General features: G+C 53.4%; 1 protein-coding gene across 1 annotated transcript in view; it reads right to left on the minus strand.

Annotated features, from left to right (window-relative positions):
* The window catches only part of Hspg2 (heparan sulfate proteoglycan 2), a 100,195-nt gene that overhangs the window by 49,600 nt on the left and 34,118 nt on the right, over positions 1-16,477 (minus strand). Inside the window, exons 3-22 of the mRNA XM_050152390.1 lie at positions 15,932-15,982; positions 9,971-10,080; positions 9,814-9,872; positions 9,322-9,482; positions 7,939-7,989; positions 7,422-7,550; positions 6,932-7,177; positions 6,729-6,848; positions 6,118-6,249; positions 5,778-5,922; positions 5,539-5,690; positions 5,286-5,432; positions 2,962-3,125; positions 2,493-2,672; positions 2,187-2,383; positions 1,932-2,079; positions 1,249-1,376; positions 840-926; positions 702-760; positions 505-572 (exon numbers count right to left, since the gene is read on the minus strand). Coding sequence (XP_050008347.1) covers positions 505-572; positions 702-760; positions 840-926; positions 1,249-1,376; positions 1,932-2,079; positions 2,187-2,383; positions 2,493-2,672; positions 2,962-3,125; positions 5,286-5,432; positions 5,539-5,690; positions 5,778-5,922; positions 6,118-6,249; positions 6,729-6,848; positions 6,932-7,177; positions 7,422-7,550; positions 7,939-7,989; positions 9,322-9,482; positions 9,814-9,872; positions 9,971-10,080; positions 15,932-15,982 — 2,534 coding nt within the window. The remainder of the gene's footprint in view (positions 1-504; positions 573-701; positions 761-839; positions 927-1,248; positions 1,377-1,931; positions 2,080-2,186; positions 2,384-2,492; positions 2,673-2,961; positions 3,126-5,285; positions 5,433-5,538; positions 5,691-5,777; positions 5,923-6,117; positions 6,250-6,728; positions 6,849-6,931; positions 7,178-7,421; positions 7,551-7,938; positions 7,990-9,321; positions 9,483-9,813; positions 9,873-9,970; positions 10,081-15,931; positions 15,983-16,477) is intronic.

Consider the following 16,477-nt stretch of genomic DNA (forward strand, 5'->3'; position numbering starts at 1 on the left):
TGCCTCTTCAGCCACCTCACTGAACTTGCATTAGAGCCTTGAGAGGAAAGTGGAGATTTCTCCATTCTCATGAAAGCGAGGCTTGAGACATGAACCAGAGCGCATGGTCACTCAGGGCGTTTTATCTACTCTTTGTTACAAAATTGGGAGTGCCTGACTGCAAAGCTCGCCCAGTTCCTTTCTCCACTGACATCTGAGTCTCCCACTGTAGCTGTGACATCAACACGACACCTGACATAGTGATGCAGGTGAGGGCCAGAATGCACACAACAGCTGCTGAGGGCATGTCAGGAAACTGAACTCAGGGCGGCTGACTCCTTAACCAGTGCTCCTTCCCAAGGCCGGGACTTCCCTCATGGCAGAGAGGACCAGCCAGCCTGGCCTATGGGCCTCAGGCAAGGCCAGCATCCACTCGCCAAGGTACCAGAGAGGGTAGGCTCTCCTTCCTCCCTTTGCCACAGTTAGACTAGGATCACGGTCTTGGAGAGAGTAGAGCGCACACACCTTACAGCGGCAGGCCTCTCCCGTGGTGCTCAGGCTGCCTCGTTCATCACAGCGCACGATTTCCTGGTCTGGCAGAAGGAAAGCATTGGCAGGTTGGGTTAGATGGGTGGCTCTCCAGGAATTCTGGCATGAGTTGAGAAGGGGCAGAGGTGCCCCCCGCCCAGCGGGGTATGAGAAGAAGTGGTCATAATACTCACTGGTGGGTCTGCACTTCCCGCCTGGTTGGATGGGGTTGCCTTCATAGCCAGGGGCGCACCTGGGGGAGACAACACTGTCACACCCAGCCGGGGCATCCTGTCTCCACGACCCCCAACCCGACCCTATCAGCGCCTCACCTTTCACAGCGACGGCCCGTGTAGCCTGGGGCACAAGCATCACAGGTGGCTTGGCCATCCGTGTCCAGAAAGCAAGTGTCTGAGAATCTGTGGGGATCAAGTGGTCAGGGTGGAAGGGTAGAACTGGGGGTCTGACATGCTCATGCCAAGAAATGACCTCTGTTCCCACAGACACATGGAGAGGCGTGATGCCATCTCCCGGTCCCTGTTCTTCCTCTGTGGCCTCACAGCAACTGTAGGACAGGAGATGGGCCCATTATACAGAAAGGGAAAATGAGGTCCACAAGAGATCAAAGAGCATGGGACAACTCAGTGATAAGGTCAGGACTGAAATCCGTGTGGGTACCCAGTTTTCCTGACAGAGAATAACCCTACTTGCCAGACTACCATATCCTGAGCGGGGACTGACCTTCGAGAAGCATCGATGTATGGGCAGGGGCAGGGCCGGCAGGCAGTGGCTGTGGCTTGTGTGGCATCCCCAAAGAAGCCAGCCTTGCACTTGTTACACTGAGGTCCTTCTGTGTTGTGTTGACAATTCTAGGACAGGAGAGGGTAGCGGGTAGCTCAGGTCCTACTGAGCAGAACCGGGTCAGACAGGCTCCAGAATGTTTCACAGCTGTGTAGACAGTAGCCTCAAGGTGCCTCCCCTGGCAGTGGTAGCCCAGCACGGAAGCCAATCCCATCGATGGTTCCAAGCACCTCTTGACATGGATCCAAACCTGCCACCCTCTTCCAGGCTGCACCCAGGGCCAGTTCTGCCCTCGAGGCCATTCTGTCACCCCTACAGCTGCTCGGGAATCTGAAGACAGTGGCCTGTCTGTGCCTTCTCTTTGATCGGCTCTGCAATCCCAGTCCTCATCACTATTCCCCAGAGGGAAGGGGTAATGTCTGGACCATGCTTCCTACAGCCCTTGCCAAGGAAGAGAGGCTTTCGGCTCCCTTGTCCAGATACTGTATCTCTTGTTAAGGTATCCAAAGGTCATGGTGGTTCACCTGGAGCCATTCAAGCCATTCTAGAGGTCATGCCACGCTCATGGATACAGGGGAGCCCCACTCCTGTCCAATGTCCAAGTGGCAGCTTGAGATACTCACCAGGCAGTGGCCATAGACAGGGTCACAGGAGCTGGCATGGCCATTGCAATTACAGCCAGAGCAAGTGCCTAAGTAGGGCCCTCCAGGCACCCGGGTGAAGTGGGCATCACAGCTCTCGCAAGACAAACCAGAATAGCCAATGGGGCATCTGTGGGGATCGGATCAAGAGAATGGCTGCAGTAATCACATGCTTTACTGTTTCACCTCTACTCCAGATAGCATCCCCATGATCCACAGCCGACCAGGGGCAGGTACCTGCACTCCTCCACACTGTGAGCACGACCGTGGTTGGTGGTGTGGGTAGCAGTAGTGTCCATGACAATGTCACTCAGTCCCACACTGGCCATCTTGGTGTTGTACACTGTCTGCAGCAGTATAGCCTCCAGGCTCGCCAGTGCCTGCAGCATCTCAGCCCGCTGCACGGGCCGGCCAGACTCGTGGACCCAGTGTTCCTGGAGGGGATAAGGTTGTTTTGTCTATCAGTGCCTGCGTGGCATGCATCACTCCACCCTGACCAATCCTCTCTCCTAGACCGACCCCGGGGACTCAGGTGCCACCAACCTCAGACAGCTGGACCTGGCGCTGGTTCACAGTTCCGGGCTGGGTGGGTGTTTGGCCTCGGGAATGGAGGCGGTAACCTGCACCCACGAGGATCACATCTGGTTTCTGTACTGGTTCCAGCATGCCTCGTGCCAGCTCATAGCGCACCTTGTAGCGCAGGGAGCCACCATAGGAGTCCACCTGGCCAAGACAGGTAAGATCAGGGGCGGGCAGCCATCCTGAAGCAGCTGCATCCTGTCCTCCAGTCCCTCACTCTGCCCCTCTGAGGCTCATAGAGTGCCCGGCATGGAAGGCTCATAGAGAACTGGGCATGGAGAACCCAGTCCATGGCAGACAGCATGTACCCAAGGAGGCCAGTACGGGGCACTCTGGCCAGCCCAGAGTAGGTGGTAAGCGAAGAACCCAAAGTGGGTTGAGAGGGCAGCAGACAGAGATCTTGCCTTGTCCCCAGAGATGCAGCTGCCCTCACCTTGTTACCCAGGAACTGCTTGGGTAGGGCCCAGAAAGCATCATGGACGAGAAAGCGGCGTGACAGGTCAACCAGCTGGAACTCCTGCAGGGCCGGGTCGACCTGCAGCTGGGTGGAGGAGAGAGGGGGCACACCAGGCTGCGAGGGCATGGTCACATTCACACCTGCAAGGACAAAAGGAGGGTGAGGTTTGCAGCCCACGATTAGTGGAGAACAACCACTCTAGAAGCAGGGACCCAGGAAGGGATAGTAGAGAAAATAGAGGCATCTCTCTCTCTCTCTCTGGAAGTTAGGAAGCAGCCAAGCAGAGCTGGGCATGGAACACACTGGCAATCCCAGCACTGCTGGAGGATCATGAGTTCAAGTTGGAGGCCAGGCTGGGCTACATAAAGCCCTGTTTTAATCCACCCACAAAGAAGCATTGGCTCTTTTCTTTTTCTAGTCATTTGACCTCCTGAAGTTTTGGTGCATGCCCTAGGGAGGGCCGTCATTGCAGAGTGACAGCTGGGAGCCATGTTAGAAGCCACAGTCAAGGAAAGGGCAAGAGGCTCACTACAGCAGGACTTCCCAGAACCTTTGGACCATCAGACTGGGAACAGCCCACTGAGGTTAGCAGAAAACTATTTTGGGGCTTAAGAACAGAAACCCAAGTCCTGCTTCAACTATGTTCCTGGGGCCTGAGCCTGGACGAAAGTCTTAGTTTCCTTATCTATAAAACAATGATCCTGGTGGCCCAGCTCATGGACTTATGAAGGCAAAATGCACAAGCTGACTTGGTTGGGAGCACTGATTGCTCGTCCAGAGGTCCTGAGTTCAACTCCCAGCACCCACAGGGTGGCTAGCAACCATCCATAGTGAGATCTGGCGCACCCTTCTGATGTGCAAGCATACACACAGGCAAAACACTGGATGCATGATAAATAAATCAATCTTTAAAAAAAGGTTTTAAAAGCCGGGCGATGGTGGCGCACGCCTTTAATCCCAGCACTCGGGAGGCAGAGGCAGGCGGATCTCTGTGAGTTCGAGACCAGCCTGGTCTACAAGAGCTAGTTCCAGGACAGGCTCCAAAACCACAGAGAAACCCTGTCTCGAAAAACAAAAAAAAAAAAAAAAAAGGTTTTAAAAATGAGGGTAACACGAGGGAGGTGCTCAAAAAAGGGCTTGCTCTTATTGTTACAGGGTCACTGGTCCAACCCTCTCCCCACATGTGCACCACCCCCATGCAGGATTTCTCAGCAGCACCCTTTACACGACAACAGAAACACTCTGGCACTCTACACTCTGTTCACATGTCATTGGTGGCAATCCAACAGTTTGGCTTTTTGTGTGGTGTATATGTGTGTGGACATGTTTGTGTGCAGATATATGTGAACGTGTGTGTGTGTATGCCTGTGGGGAGAAAATAACAACTACATTTATTTATGTGTCTGCATGCACATGCCCCAGCATGCCTGTGGAGGTCAGAGGTCAACTTTAGGCAATCATCTTACAAGCCCTCTAGTTTTGTTTGGTTGGCTTGCCTTTGTTTGCTTTTGTTTGCTTTTGTCTCTCTACATAGCCTTGGATGTCCTGGAACTCAGTATGTAGACCAGGCAGCCTCAAACTCACAGAGATCTGCCTCTGGCTCCCAGTCTTGGGATTAAAAGAATGTGCCACCATGCTTGGCTCCCCCACCTATTTTTTTTAAAATGATTAATTTTCTTTTCTTAAGGTATGTTTTGGGGGAATGTGTATACACACATAGGTGCAGATGCCAGCAGAATTCAAAAGAGAATGTTGGATTCCCTAGAGCTGGAGCTACTGGTGCTTGTGAGCTGCCTAACTGGTACTGGAAATTGAACCTGAATCCTTTGGAAGAGCAGCAAATGTTCTTAATATATCAACTCACCAAATCTGCATCTATTTTTTTGAGACAGGGTTTCTCACTGACCCTGGAACTAGGCTGACTGGCCACACCGCTAGGAGTCCTTCCATTTCTGCCTCCCCAGGGCTGGGGTTTCAGGCTCATATTATTGTATTTGGCTTTCACAGGGGTGCCGGGATTTGTGGCAAATACTTCACTGACTCAGCCATCTCCCCAGCCCTCTTTTTAGTAGAGTGTGTGTGTGTGTGTGTGTGTGTGTGTGTGTGTGTGTGTGCATACGTGGGGCCTAGGATCCAGAGTCTGTTCTCCCTACAGCCTGAGGCTACAAACAGGGATCTGGCCTGTCCTAAAGGTTTTTCTGACATAATTCAGTGTTTCTGGGTCACCCCCTGCTCTTTGGCCCTGGTCCTTCTGCACCTGTCCCAGGTTCCCGGGAGCCTGGAGCCCACCCATCACATACCCTTGAAGTCACTGGGCTGGTCAAAGCTCAGCCGGATCTGGTCCCGGAAGCGCCGACTGCTCTGGCACACGTTGGTCACACCGAAGCAGAAGCAGGGCAGGCAGGAGGCACTGTCCTCCAGGTAGAAGTGTCCATCGGGGCAGGGGCCTGCTGGGAGGCAGGGAAGAGGCTATGGCTGGCCACCAGCAGGAGGTCCTGTGGTATTGGTGCCAGTCGACCACCCTACACCCACCAGCCCACCCGCCTACAGCACCTCGCTGTGGGACGAGCTCCAGCACGCCGTCTGGAATGCCGAACACCATGCCACGTGCATTCATGGCCTCACAGGTGTATGCGCCCTGGTCTGCCTCCTTCACATCTCGGATGGTCAGTGTGCCACGCCCTCCCTCGCTGGTCATTGTCACCCTGGTAGGCCCCAAGAGAGTGGTGGGTTAGGTGTGAGCCACAGACTCCACCTCTTCCACAGGCCGGCCACTCCCACCTGCATCGCACCTGGGATGGACAGGGATGTGGCCCCAGTTGAGCCTCCAGTTGATGAGGGGTGTGGGGACACCAATGGCTACGCAGGTGAGAGTCACTGTCTGGCCCCGGGAAGCCTGGATGGAGTGCTGGGGAGGGGTCACCACCTGGGGGGGCACTGGGGACAGGAGAGCAGGAGTTAAGTGTTTAATCAGCAATTAGGGCAGGGAGTGCTAGGAGAGTGGAGACTGGTCTAAGAAAGCAGATGGAAAGTGGTACCCACCCAGTGCCATCCCACTTCATCCCTAACCACATCTCTACTCCACCCCCAGCCCCATTCCCATCCCCACTCCACCCCCAGCCCCTCACTCACTGCAGCCAAACTCATCACTGCGATCAGGACAGTCAGGTTCCTCGTCACAGTGGAAGCTGGCCGGGATGCACTGGTTGGTGGAGACACATCGGAACTGTGTGGGCGCACATTCTTCCCCAGGCTCCTTGACGGCTGGGGACAAAACCAGGTGGAGTGAGCACAGGGCACTGTCTGCAGGGCAACACGGCTCCATTCCCACCTTCAGTTACCTACGATGCCTCCAAAACTGAGCCAAATCCAATGGGTTATAAAGTGACCAGGCTCTAGCATTCTGATACAACAGCATAAAATAGACTGAGCAGCCCCATGGGTTAGGCTGTGACCCACACACCGGTCCAGGACGCCATCTTCACAGAGCTCTGCTCATCCGGTTCTCTCACCAATAGTAGCACAGTGACAAGGAAAAGACTAACGGTCACTCAAATGCGGCAAAGCAGGAGAGACATGGCCAGCGGCTGTCTGCTAACGCAGTTCCAAACACAGAGGACCTTGGATGTTTGTCTGCAGGGTCCCTCGCTGACTAATAAGGCCAGCACATCTCCCAGAGCAGGGAACGGACGGACGAACACAGACTAGAGGGACAGAGGCACAGTGGGGCCCGCTGTACTCACGGCAATTGGCCTCGTCTGTGCGGTCCTCACAGTCGAAGTCACCATCGCAGCGCCACAACTTGAGAGCGCAGTGTCCATTTCCGCAGGGGAACTCGTTAGGTTCGCAGGGTGGAGGGGGCCCTGTGTGGACCAGGCAGGGAGTCATGGCGGTCCTTGGTGGACCAGAGTCCAGTCCCCACGCCCCCGCCCTACACGGTCCTCACCACAGTCCAGTTCATCACTGCCATCCTTGCAGTCTTCCTGACCATCACAAAGGTAATCTTTGGGGATGCAGTGCCCGCTGTGGCATGTGGCCTCCTGGAGTCCACAGGCTGCGGGCACAGCCACACTGGGAAACAGAAATGAAGGCCTATGCGTGACTGGCGGTGGAGGTGTTGCGGCTGCCTCTGGTAAAGGTGACACCTTCACAACAGCAGGTGGCAAGGAGCTGTGCTCAGGGACGGCCTCCTCTGTGGACAGAATCCCTTGATGTTTAGTGACTGGATGGCTCTCACCCCTCACCCCACAGTCCCCCACACTCCCTGAAGTCCAATCCACAACCAGCCTCTGCCGTCACTGTGTCCCCATCTCCACCCTCTCCGGACCTCTCTGCCTGCACCAAACCCGTACAGCCCAGATGACCCAGAGACACAGATGTAGCCCGACCCTGGGCAGGCCACCAGGGACCCCTCGAGGTTCCCAAGACCTCCTCACCGCAATCGAGCTCATCAGACATGTCCCTGCAGTCAGGTCGCTGGTCACAGCGATACTCCAGAGCCACACACTCATTATAACTGTGGCAAGCAAACTCCGTCTCGGTGCAGACCCTTGGGAACCAGGGCACTGTTGGTGGGGGAGGAGGCAGGAGGGAGGTCAGGCAGCAGGCTGAGCAGCCAGGGTTGTGACAGACAGCACAGTCGAGGCATGGCTGTAAGTGGCTCTGGTGTCAAGTCAGGCCACTGTGGCAGACAGCAAGAGCAAGAAGCGCTTGGTGGGCACACACATGGCACACGTGGAGCACAGGACAGAACTCCTTACATGGACCTTCACACAGGTGACATGCCACACGCATGCAGCCACCATGCCATACGCGTGCAGGCTACAGCCTGGCCCAGTGAGGGCAAACAGACAGTGGGAGGAGGCAGGCATATGGCCTTTGTCCTCCTTTTCTCCCTCCATCTGTTAGGTTCTCTAGGAACCCCCTGGACCTCGGTCAGGCTCATACTCTCACCTGGTGTCACTGTGACCCCCACAGCAGCTGGGGATGGCGGGGGGGTCTGTGCTGGAAAGGAAGCTATAGTCAGCAACTATCCCACCAGGGACCTGGAAACCGAGGCCCGAGCCGAGCCTGCCGCTGCCCCCTCCTGCCTCGAGAACTCACTGAGGTGAGAATGATAGCTAGGTCTCTGGTAAACTTAGGCCTGGGTCTGAAAACCCAGCAGAGCAAGTTTGATTTTGGGGTGCACTGATAGAGGTTTTACATGCAGAACGAGGGAGCTGATAGCATATTATTGGTTTTTTCCTTAGACGACACCATTGTGGGGCTGGAGTTTGTCCCATCTAGAGCTTCACTGAGTCAGAGGCACATAACATGACAAGCGAGTATGAGGAATGAACCAGAACTGGCCCAGGAAAGACTCAGTGGGCCAGACAGGACAGCAGACAGAGTGACAGGAAACATGGGCTGACCCTGAGCACCCAGGTCTAGCTTATGCATCTAAGACTGTGACTTTGGGCCCATTTCCTGTCCTCTCTGGACCGGTTTATATTTCGTTTCCCATCCGTCATGGGTTCTAGAGAGAGCGGCACACACACGGGATCTGGTTTGCATCCCCATTGGTGTGGCTGACCGCTTTTCCTTTCTGAACCTCAGTTCCCTCATCCTGAAAACAGGAGGAATACTTCGTGGAACTTGGGAGGCCTGAGTGGATGCTAGGTATCAGGGCCCTGTGAACAGGGCCTACACTCACTTGGTGCTTGAGAATGATGGGTTTTAGGCATAAAAAAAAAAGGCTGTGTGTGAGAGAGTGTTTGCATGTATAGATACATATCATGAAGATACACATACATATATGTGACATGCCTGAGCCGGACAGTCTTCCTTGATTGGTCACCATCTTTTATGCTACGGCAGGGTCTCTCTCTTGAATCAGAGCTTGCTGTTCTGCAGTCTAGCTAGCTAGCTAGTTTGCTCTGGGGATCCTGATTCTGCCTCCTGACAGCTGGAATTATATAGATGGGCTGCCACATCTTTGGGGTCACATGGGTGCCAAGGTAACACTTCTCTACCTGCTGAGTCACCTCCCCAGCCTTACAACTGCTGGTTTTGCGGAATGCCAAAGTCTTTTGACTGGGAAGTGCTGCATGAAGGGGGAGTTTTAGCTACTGTCAATATACGAAGGTCTGTGAGGATACAGCTTCATGGATCCTGGTGGAGGCAGCAGTCTGGCTCTAACCAAGCAGAAAGACAGGTAAGCTGGGGCTCCGGATGGAGTGAGTATCCTGTCTCCAGTGGTATGCTAGTCTTAGTCGAGAAGACCCAAGGTAGAGACACCAGAAGGGGCCAGAGTCTGAGAAACTGGAGGAGCGACCCCAGTTTGGAGGACAGGCTCACCTCTGCCCAGGTGTCGGAACTGGAATCCCCAGGGAGAGGTGATGTAGGGGCCAATGGAGCCGCTGGAGACCACTTTATACAGGACCTCCTGAATCTGAGGCCCATCCGATTTCTTTTCGGAGCCCACATCGAGCTCAACAAAGACCCAGCCATCCAGCTCCCTAAAGAGAAAGAGGTCTATGATCTCCATACCTCTGCCAAGTTCCTGCCATCAAGAGTGACCCATCCCTGCTGGGCAATGGTGATATACAACCTTAATCCCAGCATTTGGGAGACAGAGGCAGGCAGATCTCTGTGAATTTGAGGCCAGCCTGGTCTACAGAAAGAGTTCCAGGGCAGCCAGGGCTACACACAGAAACACTGTCTCAGAAAAACCAAAAACGGTTCATCCCTTCAGAACTTCCCTGCCCTGCTCTTGGGAGCCAAGCCGCTTCCCATCCCTGACCCCTCCTGGTTGCTCCCACCCCTTCCATCCCCAGGAACCCATCTCACTTGATGAACACCACGCTGACGATCTGGTTTCCAGGGATCTTCATATACTCTGCCTCCAGCTGTGGAGATACACCACCATCAAATGCCTCTCACATACTCTAGTACTGCCCTGCCACCCCTGGGGCGCCCCCAACCCCACATACTCTCTTCCTCGTACCTTATTCACCACGGCCTCCGACACCTCTCGGAATGTTTTGGAGCTTGCATTCTCAAACTGGGGGCTGTACTCAAAGGACCGAGTAAAATTTACCAGAGCCCGGAAATAGACTATGGAAGAGAAAGTGAAATGTCATGGTGAAGGGCCCAGTTTGATGGGTGGCTGGAAGACTGAAAATAAGGGGTTGGACTCCCACACAGGCTGACAGACACCTGTGTTTCCACAGAAAGGCCCAGCACTGCCTGAGACAGCGTAGCCTGCAACAACCTGAAAGGCCTGCCCAGGACTCAGAGGAGGCTGGCAGGAAGGGGAGTTTTCAGGGTATGGCTAGCACAAGGATCACCCCTTCATCGTGATGTTTTCCCAGCCAGTTCCTATTCATCCTTCTGGACTGAGCTCAGCCACCATATTATCTGAGAAGACCATCAGGGCTGCCCTGGCTGGTGTGGGGCCCCCACTCTGGGCTCTCACAGCACCTCGACTTTCCAAACTGGGAACCTTCCTTCCCTTGTCACCTCAACTGTGCTGGGTAATCCTGGGCCACACAGCATCACAGGAATACTCAAGTCCCGAGTCGGCTACTTCAGAGACAGACCCATCTCAGCAAATCTCATTCCTTCTTCATAATACATGGGGAGGAGAGAATCAACCACCTTTATATCCCAGGGCTGCTGCCTGGGGTAAAGGATGCTCAGCTTCCCACACTGATCCTGTGTGCAGAGCTGGCACTTCGAAAGGAGAAGCATGGTCACCTGTCCCCCTGCCCCACCAAACCAGGAGCTCCAGGAGAAAATGAGGACCTTACCCATTCATAACCCAAGGGACTATCTGTGAGTCATGGCCAAATAAACACATGCCATTCTGACATGGCTAAATAACATACAACTATTCCCGTCAGAACAGGATGTATATGACACAGTTTAGAGCCACCAATAAGCAGTTGGCTAGGGTTTGAATCTCAAGTCTCCCTTGATACAGGGTTTCTCTGTGTAGCTCTGGATGTCCTGGAACTCACTCTGTAGACCAGGCTGGCCTCTAACTCACAGAGAACTGCCTGTCTCTGCCTCCTCAGTGCTGGGATTAAAGGAGTGCACCACCACCACCCAGCTAGTAGTAGACCCTGCAGTCATCTCCCCAGCCTCTGCTTGTTGTTAATGCTGTAGGGGGTGGAACCTAAGGGGTGGAAGTCAGGTCACTGAGGGCCTGGCCTTGAAAGGGATATCGAGACTCAGCCCTTCTATGTCTCCCTCCGCCCCCCCTCTCTACCTCCCAGACACTATTAGATGAACCAGACTCCTCTAAAAACTGCCACCATGGTACACTGTGCCAGCACAGGCCCAGAACAGCAGGGTCAAGTGGTCAAGGTCTAAAATCCTCGAAACTGTGAATCTAAACAAATTTTTCTTCTTTAAAAGTCGCTTATCTCTCTGGTCTTTTGTCAAAGGGAAGGATGGTTGAGCAGCACAATGCTCTTGAGTTAGAAATGGGGGTTCAACTCATTATTAGCAAATGAGTCAGGCGTTTGTATGTGTACATACAAGCACACCCACATGCACACACACATACATATACATAGAGCCTGACACAAAGAATGACCAAACCAAGCTATGCCATATCCTACATCACACAAGAGAATGGTGTGTGAACATACATGAACACACACTCTCCCATATTCTCAATTATTTCTTTGTGTGTGTGCACGCATGTACACATGTGCTCATGCATGTGACTATGTGTGTGTGTGATGCACATGTGTATGCAGGTGCATGTGCCCGTGAGCCCAGGAAGGCCAAAGGAAGACATGGAGTGTCTTGTTCCATCATTCTGGTCTTTTCCCTTGAAACAGGGTCATGGTGTCTCACCGAACCTGAGGCTCGGTTGGCAGCCAGCAAGCCCGAGTCATTCTTCCTCTGTTCTGATCAGAGCTGGGGTTAAAGGGCTGACCAAGGATGCTGAGGATTTGAACTCAGGGCATCATGCTTAGGCAACAAATATGCTTTTTTTTTTTTTGGTTGTTTGTTTTTGAGACAGTCTCTCTACATAGCCCTGGATGTCCTAGAACTCACTATGTAGACCAAGCTGCTCTTGAACTCACGGAGATCCACCTGCCTCTACCTCCCGGGTGGTAGGATTAAAAGCATATGCCACCTTGCCTGGCCCAGCAATGCTCTTATTCAATAAAGCACTTTCCGCAGTTTGTTTGCCATTGTTGTTGTTTGAGACAGGGTCAGGGTCTCAAATTAACTATTTTTTTTTTTTGAGATAGGATCTTGTGTTGCCCAAACTAAGATCAAATATAATATGTAGCCTAGGGTGACCTCAAATTTCTGGTGTTCCTGAATCCTGGGATCAAAGGCATGTGCCACCATGACCAGCGTCCCAATAATTCCTTAAGTCCCTATTATGTACATACAGAATATTTTTGCGTACTCGTGAGTTTAACAAGGGTTATAAATATCAGATTAGTAAGAGTCACCAAGTAGTCTGAAGTGTGTGCACAGTGCTCAGAACACTCTCCGGCACAGAGTGGGCACAACGTGACACCTACTGTCACCGCATGGAGGTAGGAAAGCTCACCAGTTAAGAGCCTCACTGTGAAGCAGAATGGCCACTGATGACCTGAAATGTTTCTGAGATTTATTGTTGCGTCTTGCCCACCCCAAAGGCTACTGGTTCCTGGAGCGCAACAAGGGAGCAGGGTGGACAATGACTTTAGCTCAGATCTTCAGGACAAGCCCTAGGACCAGCCCTAGACCGGAAGAGCATCTGTGTCACAAGCAGTGTGGAGGGTCTACTGTGTGCCAGGTGGTGTTCTAGGGCAGGGGGACAGCGATGGACTCAAACAATAGAACTTCCCATCACCAGGGAACGCAGCTTCTAGTGCGGGGAGCAAGAAAATAAATCAAACAGGTAAGAATGTGTGGACTATCGGGAATGGGGGCTGGGGAGGGTACATTTTTACCTGGGGTTCAAGGAAGCAGTCTCCCTGAAGGAAAGGGGTGAAGCACTTGCAGTGTATGGGAAGTGCACTGTACACAGAACTGACAAGCGCAAAGGCCCTGAGGCTGAAGTGAGTATGGATGACATCTGGTCAGGATGTGTGTGACATTGTGGGAGGGGCCTTCTTCCACTTTACTCTCTATCCTTCAGGCCTAGAGGTGTGCAGACCCCAAGCCAGGGTGCTCTCCCTCTACAGCTCAAAATAATAGGGTACTTGGGGTACCGGGCCAGGTACCGGAGTGGATCCTACACTGTAAGGGGATACCGTGTCTGCTCTGAACAACAGCCAGTGGTGGGGCTCGGCTCCTGGGTGCTGAGTAGGTGGAGCTTGTGGGTGGAGTGAGGGGCTGTGAGCTCCACCACAGAGGCCTCTTGTGTGCAGGCACAGAGGCCCATTGAGAGCCCCCACCCCGGCCCCTGGCCTCAACCCATGGCCAAGTTCGGGTGAGGAGGCCGGGCCTCTGCCCAGGAATGTGCCCACTCCCGAAGTGTTAGAGTGCCACAAAGCCCCTTTTACCAGGGCCTGGGAAGGGCTGGAGTCCTCCAGCCTGACCCCTTTCTGTGGTCCCAAAGCAGAGGCGAGCCAGGGTGAGCACCCTGGGTGGGTCACCACCCAGAGCCGAGGGACTGAGATTGCTGGACCTGTGAGGCTGCCCGGGAGAGGGGATGCTCTGGACATCTGTCCTGACCAGGCCTCCCCCACCTGGCCTCTGACCCTGGCTAACGTATTCACTGAGATGGGAAGCTGAAGCAGAGGAAGATTAAGCTGCAGAGTCCAGGTGTGAGTGGGAGGCACGTACCCCAACACCTACTGGGCCACCCCAGCTCCAAACACCCATTCCTGCTCAGCAAAGTCCTCATCACAACTGGGCTGTGTCTCTAGAGGGGGATGCCTTGGGTGGACAGCATACCAGTCTACACAGAGGTTGAGACAAGCTGCTCCCAACTCTAGTGCCTGGCTGCATCCTGGCCAGCACCCCTAGAGAAAGAACAGCAGGGTCCCAGCACCATGTTCCAATCTGGAGCCCTGGTGGGGAGACACAGGTACTTGCCCGGCTTTGGATCTTTATTCAGAGCTGTGCCTCTCATTTCTTAGCCAAGGTGGGCTGGGCAGAGGAACACCGGGAGAAAAAAAGGACTGAATGTCAAGAGTGAGCTGGGAAAGAGGTCTGCGGAACAATGACAGGCAAACAAGGCAAAGGAGACAGAGAGCCAGAGACACTGGGGGAGGGATATACAGAAAGCAGAGTGGGGAGATGGAAGAGGAGCGTCTAGACAATGACAAGGATGGGGAGGAGAGAGGGAAGACATAGTGCTAGAGGTGGAGATAGGCAGCCAAGGAGAAAGCAGACAGACGTTTCCACAGAGATGGAGAAATAGGCAGTGGCCAAACCAGGCCCCCAGATGGAGAGCGGGGGAGGCTGACAGGAATGTTAGCAGCTGGAATGGAAAAGGAGAGGAGTGAGGCAGATCCAGGGGTGAAGGGTGCGGTCCAGATGAAGTTGGGAGGAGCTAGAGAGACAGTCCTGCCTGTCTGCAAGAAACACCTCAGGAGCCGGGCTGTGGTGGCGCACACCTTTAATCCCAGCACTCGGGAGGCAGAGGCAGGCAGATCTCTGTGAGTTGAGGCCAGCCTGGTCTAGAAGAGCTAGTTCCAGGACAGGAACCAAAAAGCTACGGAGAAACTCTGTCTCGAAAAATAAAAAAATAAAAAAATAAAAAAAAAAGAGAGAAAGAAAGAAAGACCTCAGGGGCTGGGCTCCAGCATCAATCCAAGCAAGGCCTTATCAGAGTCAGCGCAGCCTTCCTTGCCTGCACAGGAAGGGCACAGGTCCTGAACAAGCCAATGCGATACACACTAAGACCTTGGGCCTCAGGATGCACATCTGTGCCTCCCAGAACTAAGTCTAGCTGGCTGGCCAAGCCTCAAGGGCAGTCACCTATGCAGCGTTGGGACTGGAGAGCTCAGGCCCTGCCACATGCCACAAAGGAAAGACAAGTCCCTGGGCTTGGACTCTCCCAGTAGCTACCCGGTTTCCTGGCTTCCCCCACCTCTGATCTTGCTGGCCCACACTTCAGCATCTCAGAGGAGTGGCAGCCAAGGAGCATGAAAAGGAAATAATAGTACAGAAGGCATCACCCAGGAAGGCCCTGGGTGCTCTAGAAAGAACTAGATCAGTGCTTCTCAACCTTCCTAATGTTGTGACCCCTTTAATACAGTTCCTCATGCGATGTTGACTTATTTTGTTGCTACTTCGTAACTATAATTTTGCTATTGTTATGAATCATAATATAAATATCTGACGTGCAGAATACCTGGCATACAACCCAAAGGGGTTGTGAGCCACAGGCTGGGAACCACTGAACTAGATAGACCAAAGCCTCAACAGGAGGCAGTTCCCAGGGTACATCAGCCCACCCTGGGATATTGTTCATGTCCACAACACCACCTGACTTCTGTCCCTAGCCAGGTGTCAGGCATCCTGTGGCCCTGCAAGGACCTATGGATAGGAAAACTTCAGGTCATGTCCAGGTGCCATGAGGTCATAGTTGGGCAGGTATCCAGGAGCCAGTCCTGCATGCAGTGGCCCAGGTAGGATGCCACCCTCAGACATAAGGATGTAGCGGCTTCTCCTGCTCTACCAGCTACGGGACAAATGACCTCAGTCCTGGATATATCTAACCACTTTGAACACCGAGAGGCAGGCTGACTTAAGCCCCAATCAGAACTGAGCTTCTGGGGAGGTCACTATCCTGAGTTTTGTGCTGGCGACATAGGAAACTAGCCAAACTTGGCTATTCCCAACCTTGTAGGTGTTCGCCCATCAACTCAACGACTGCCATTCGACAGAAAAGGGACCGTCCCCACAGGATCATCTCTCAGGACCCTTCAGTCTTTAGCCAAGAGATTGGGCCTTTGCAACCAATAGGCCTGCTCTGAAGCTCCGCTCAGCAACTTACCCCACTTACCCATCTCGAACCCGCTGCCCATGTCTCCACTGCCCAGGTCATCTGCACACAAAAGGGAGACTTGGTTCAGGATCAAATACTCACTGAGCACCAGCATGGTACAAGGCACTACTATAGACTCCTGGCCCAGTGGGAAAGGATCTTTCCAACTCAGAATAGCTACCCTACTCCCACCCCATGCCTAGTTAGTCTGGAGGCTCTAGCATAGGGTATGAACGAAGGCCCCAAATTCCAGGGACCATCTATCTGATGGGTGGGACAGAGGAGCCTGACCTCCAAAGAGGGACAAGGAGAAGGTAAGGTGGAGAGAGGGCAAGTGTCCCCTACTGTGCACCGTCAGCTATCTTCCCCATTGGTCCTGATGGCTCCAGGTGGCAGAGAAGAGTGGTAGCCAGCCTAGGGTCATGGAGATTGCAAGCAGAGGATACTAGAATCATGAGACCAGGGTTCAGGACACACATATCCATATCTTTTGTTTGTTGCTTTTAAAAATGTACATTTATTTGCTTATTTAGTGTGTGTGTGTGTGTGTGTGTG

Source organism: Alexandromys fortis, unplaced genomic scaffold, assembly GCF_014885135.2.
Source record: "Alexandromys fortis isolate MF-2015 unplaced genomic scaffold, M_Fortis_MF-2015_v1.1 scaffold_26, whole genome shotgun sequence".
In the NCBI taxonomy this organism is placed as follows: domain Eukaryota; kingdom Metazoa; phylum Chordata; class Mammalia; order Rodentia; family Cricetidae; genus Alexandromys; species Alexandromys fortis.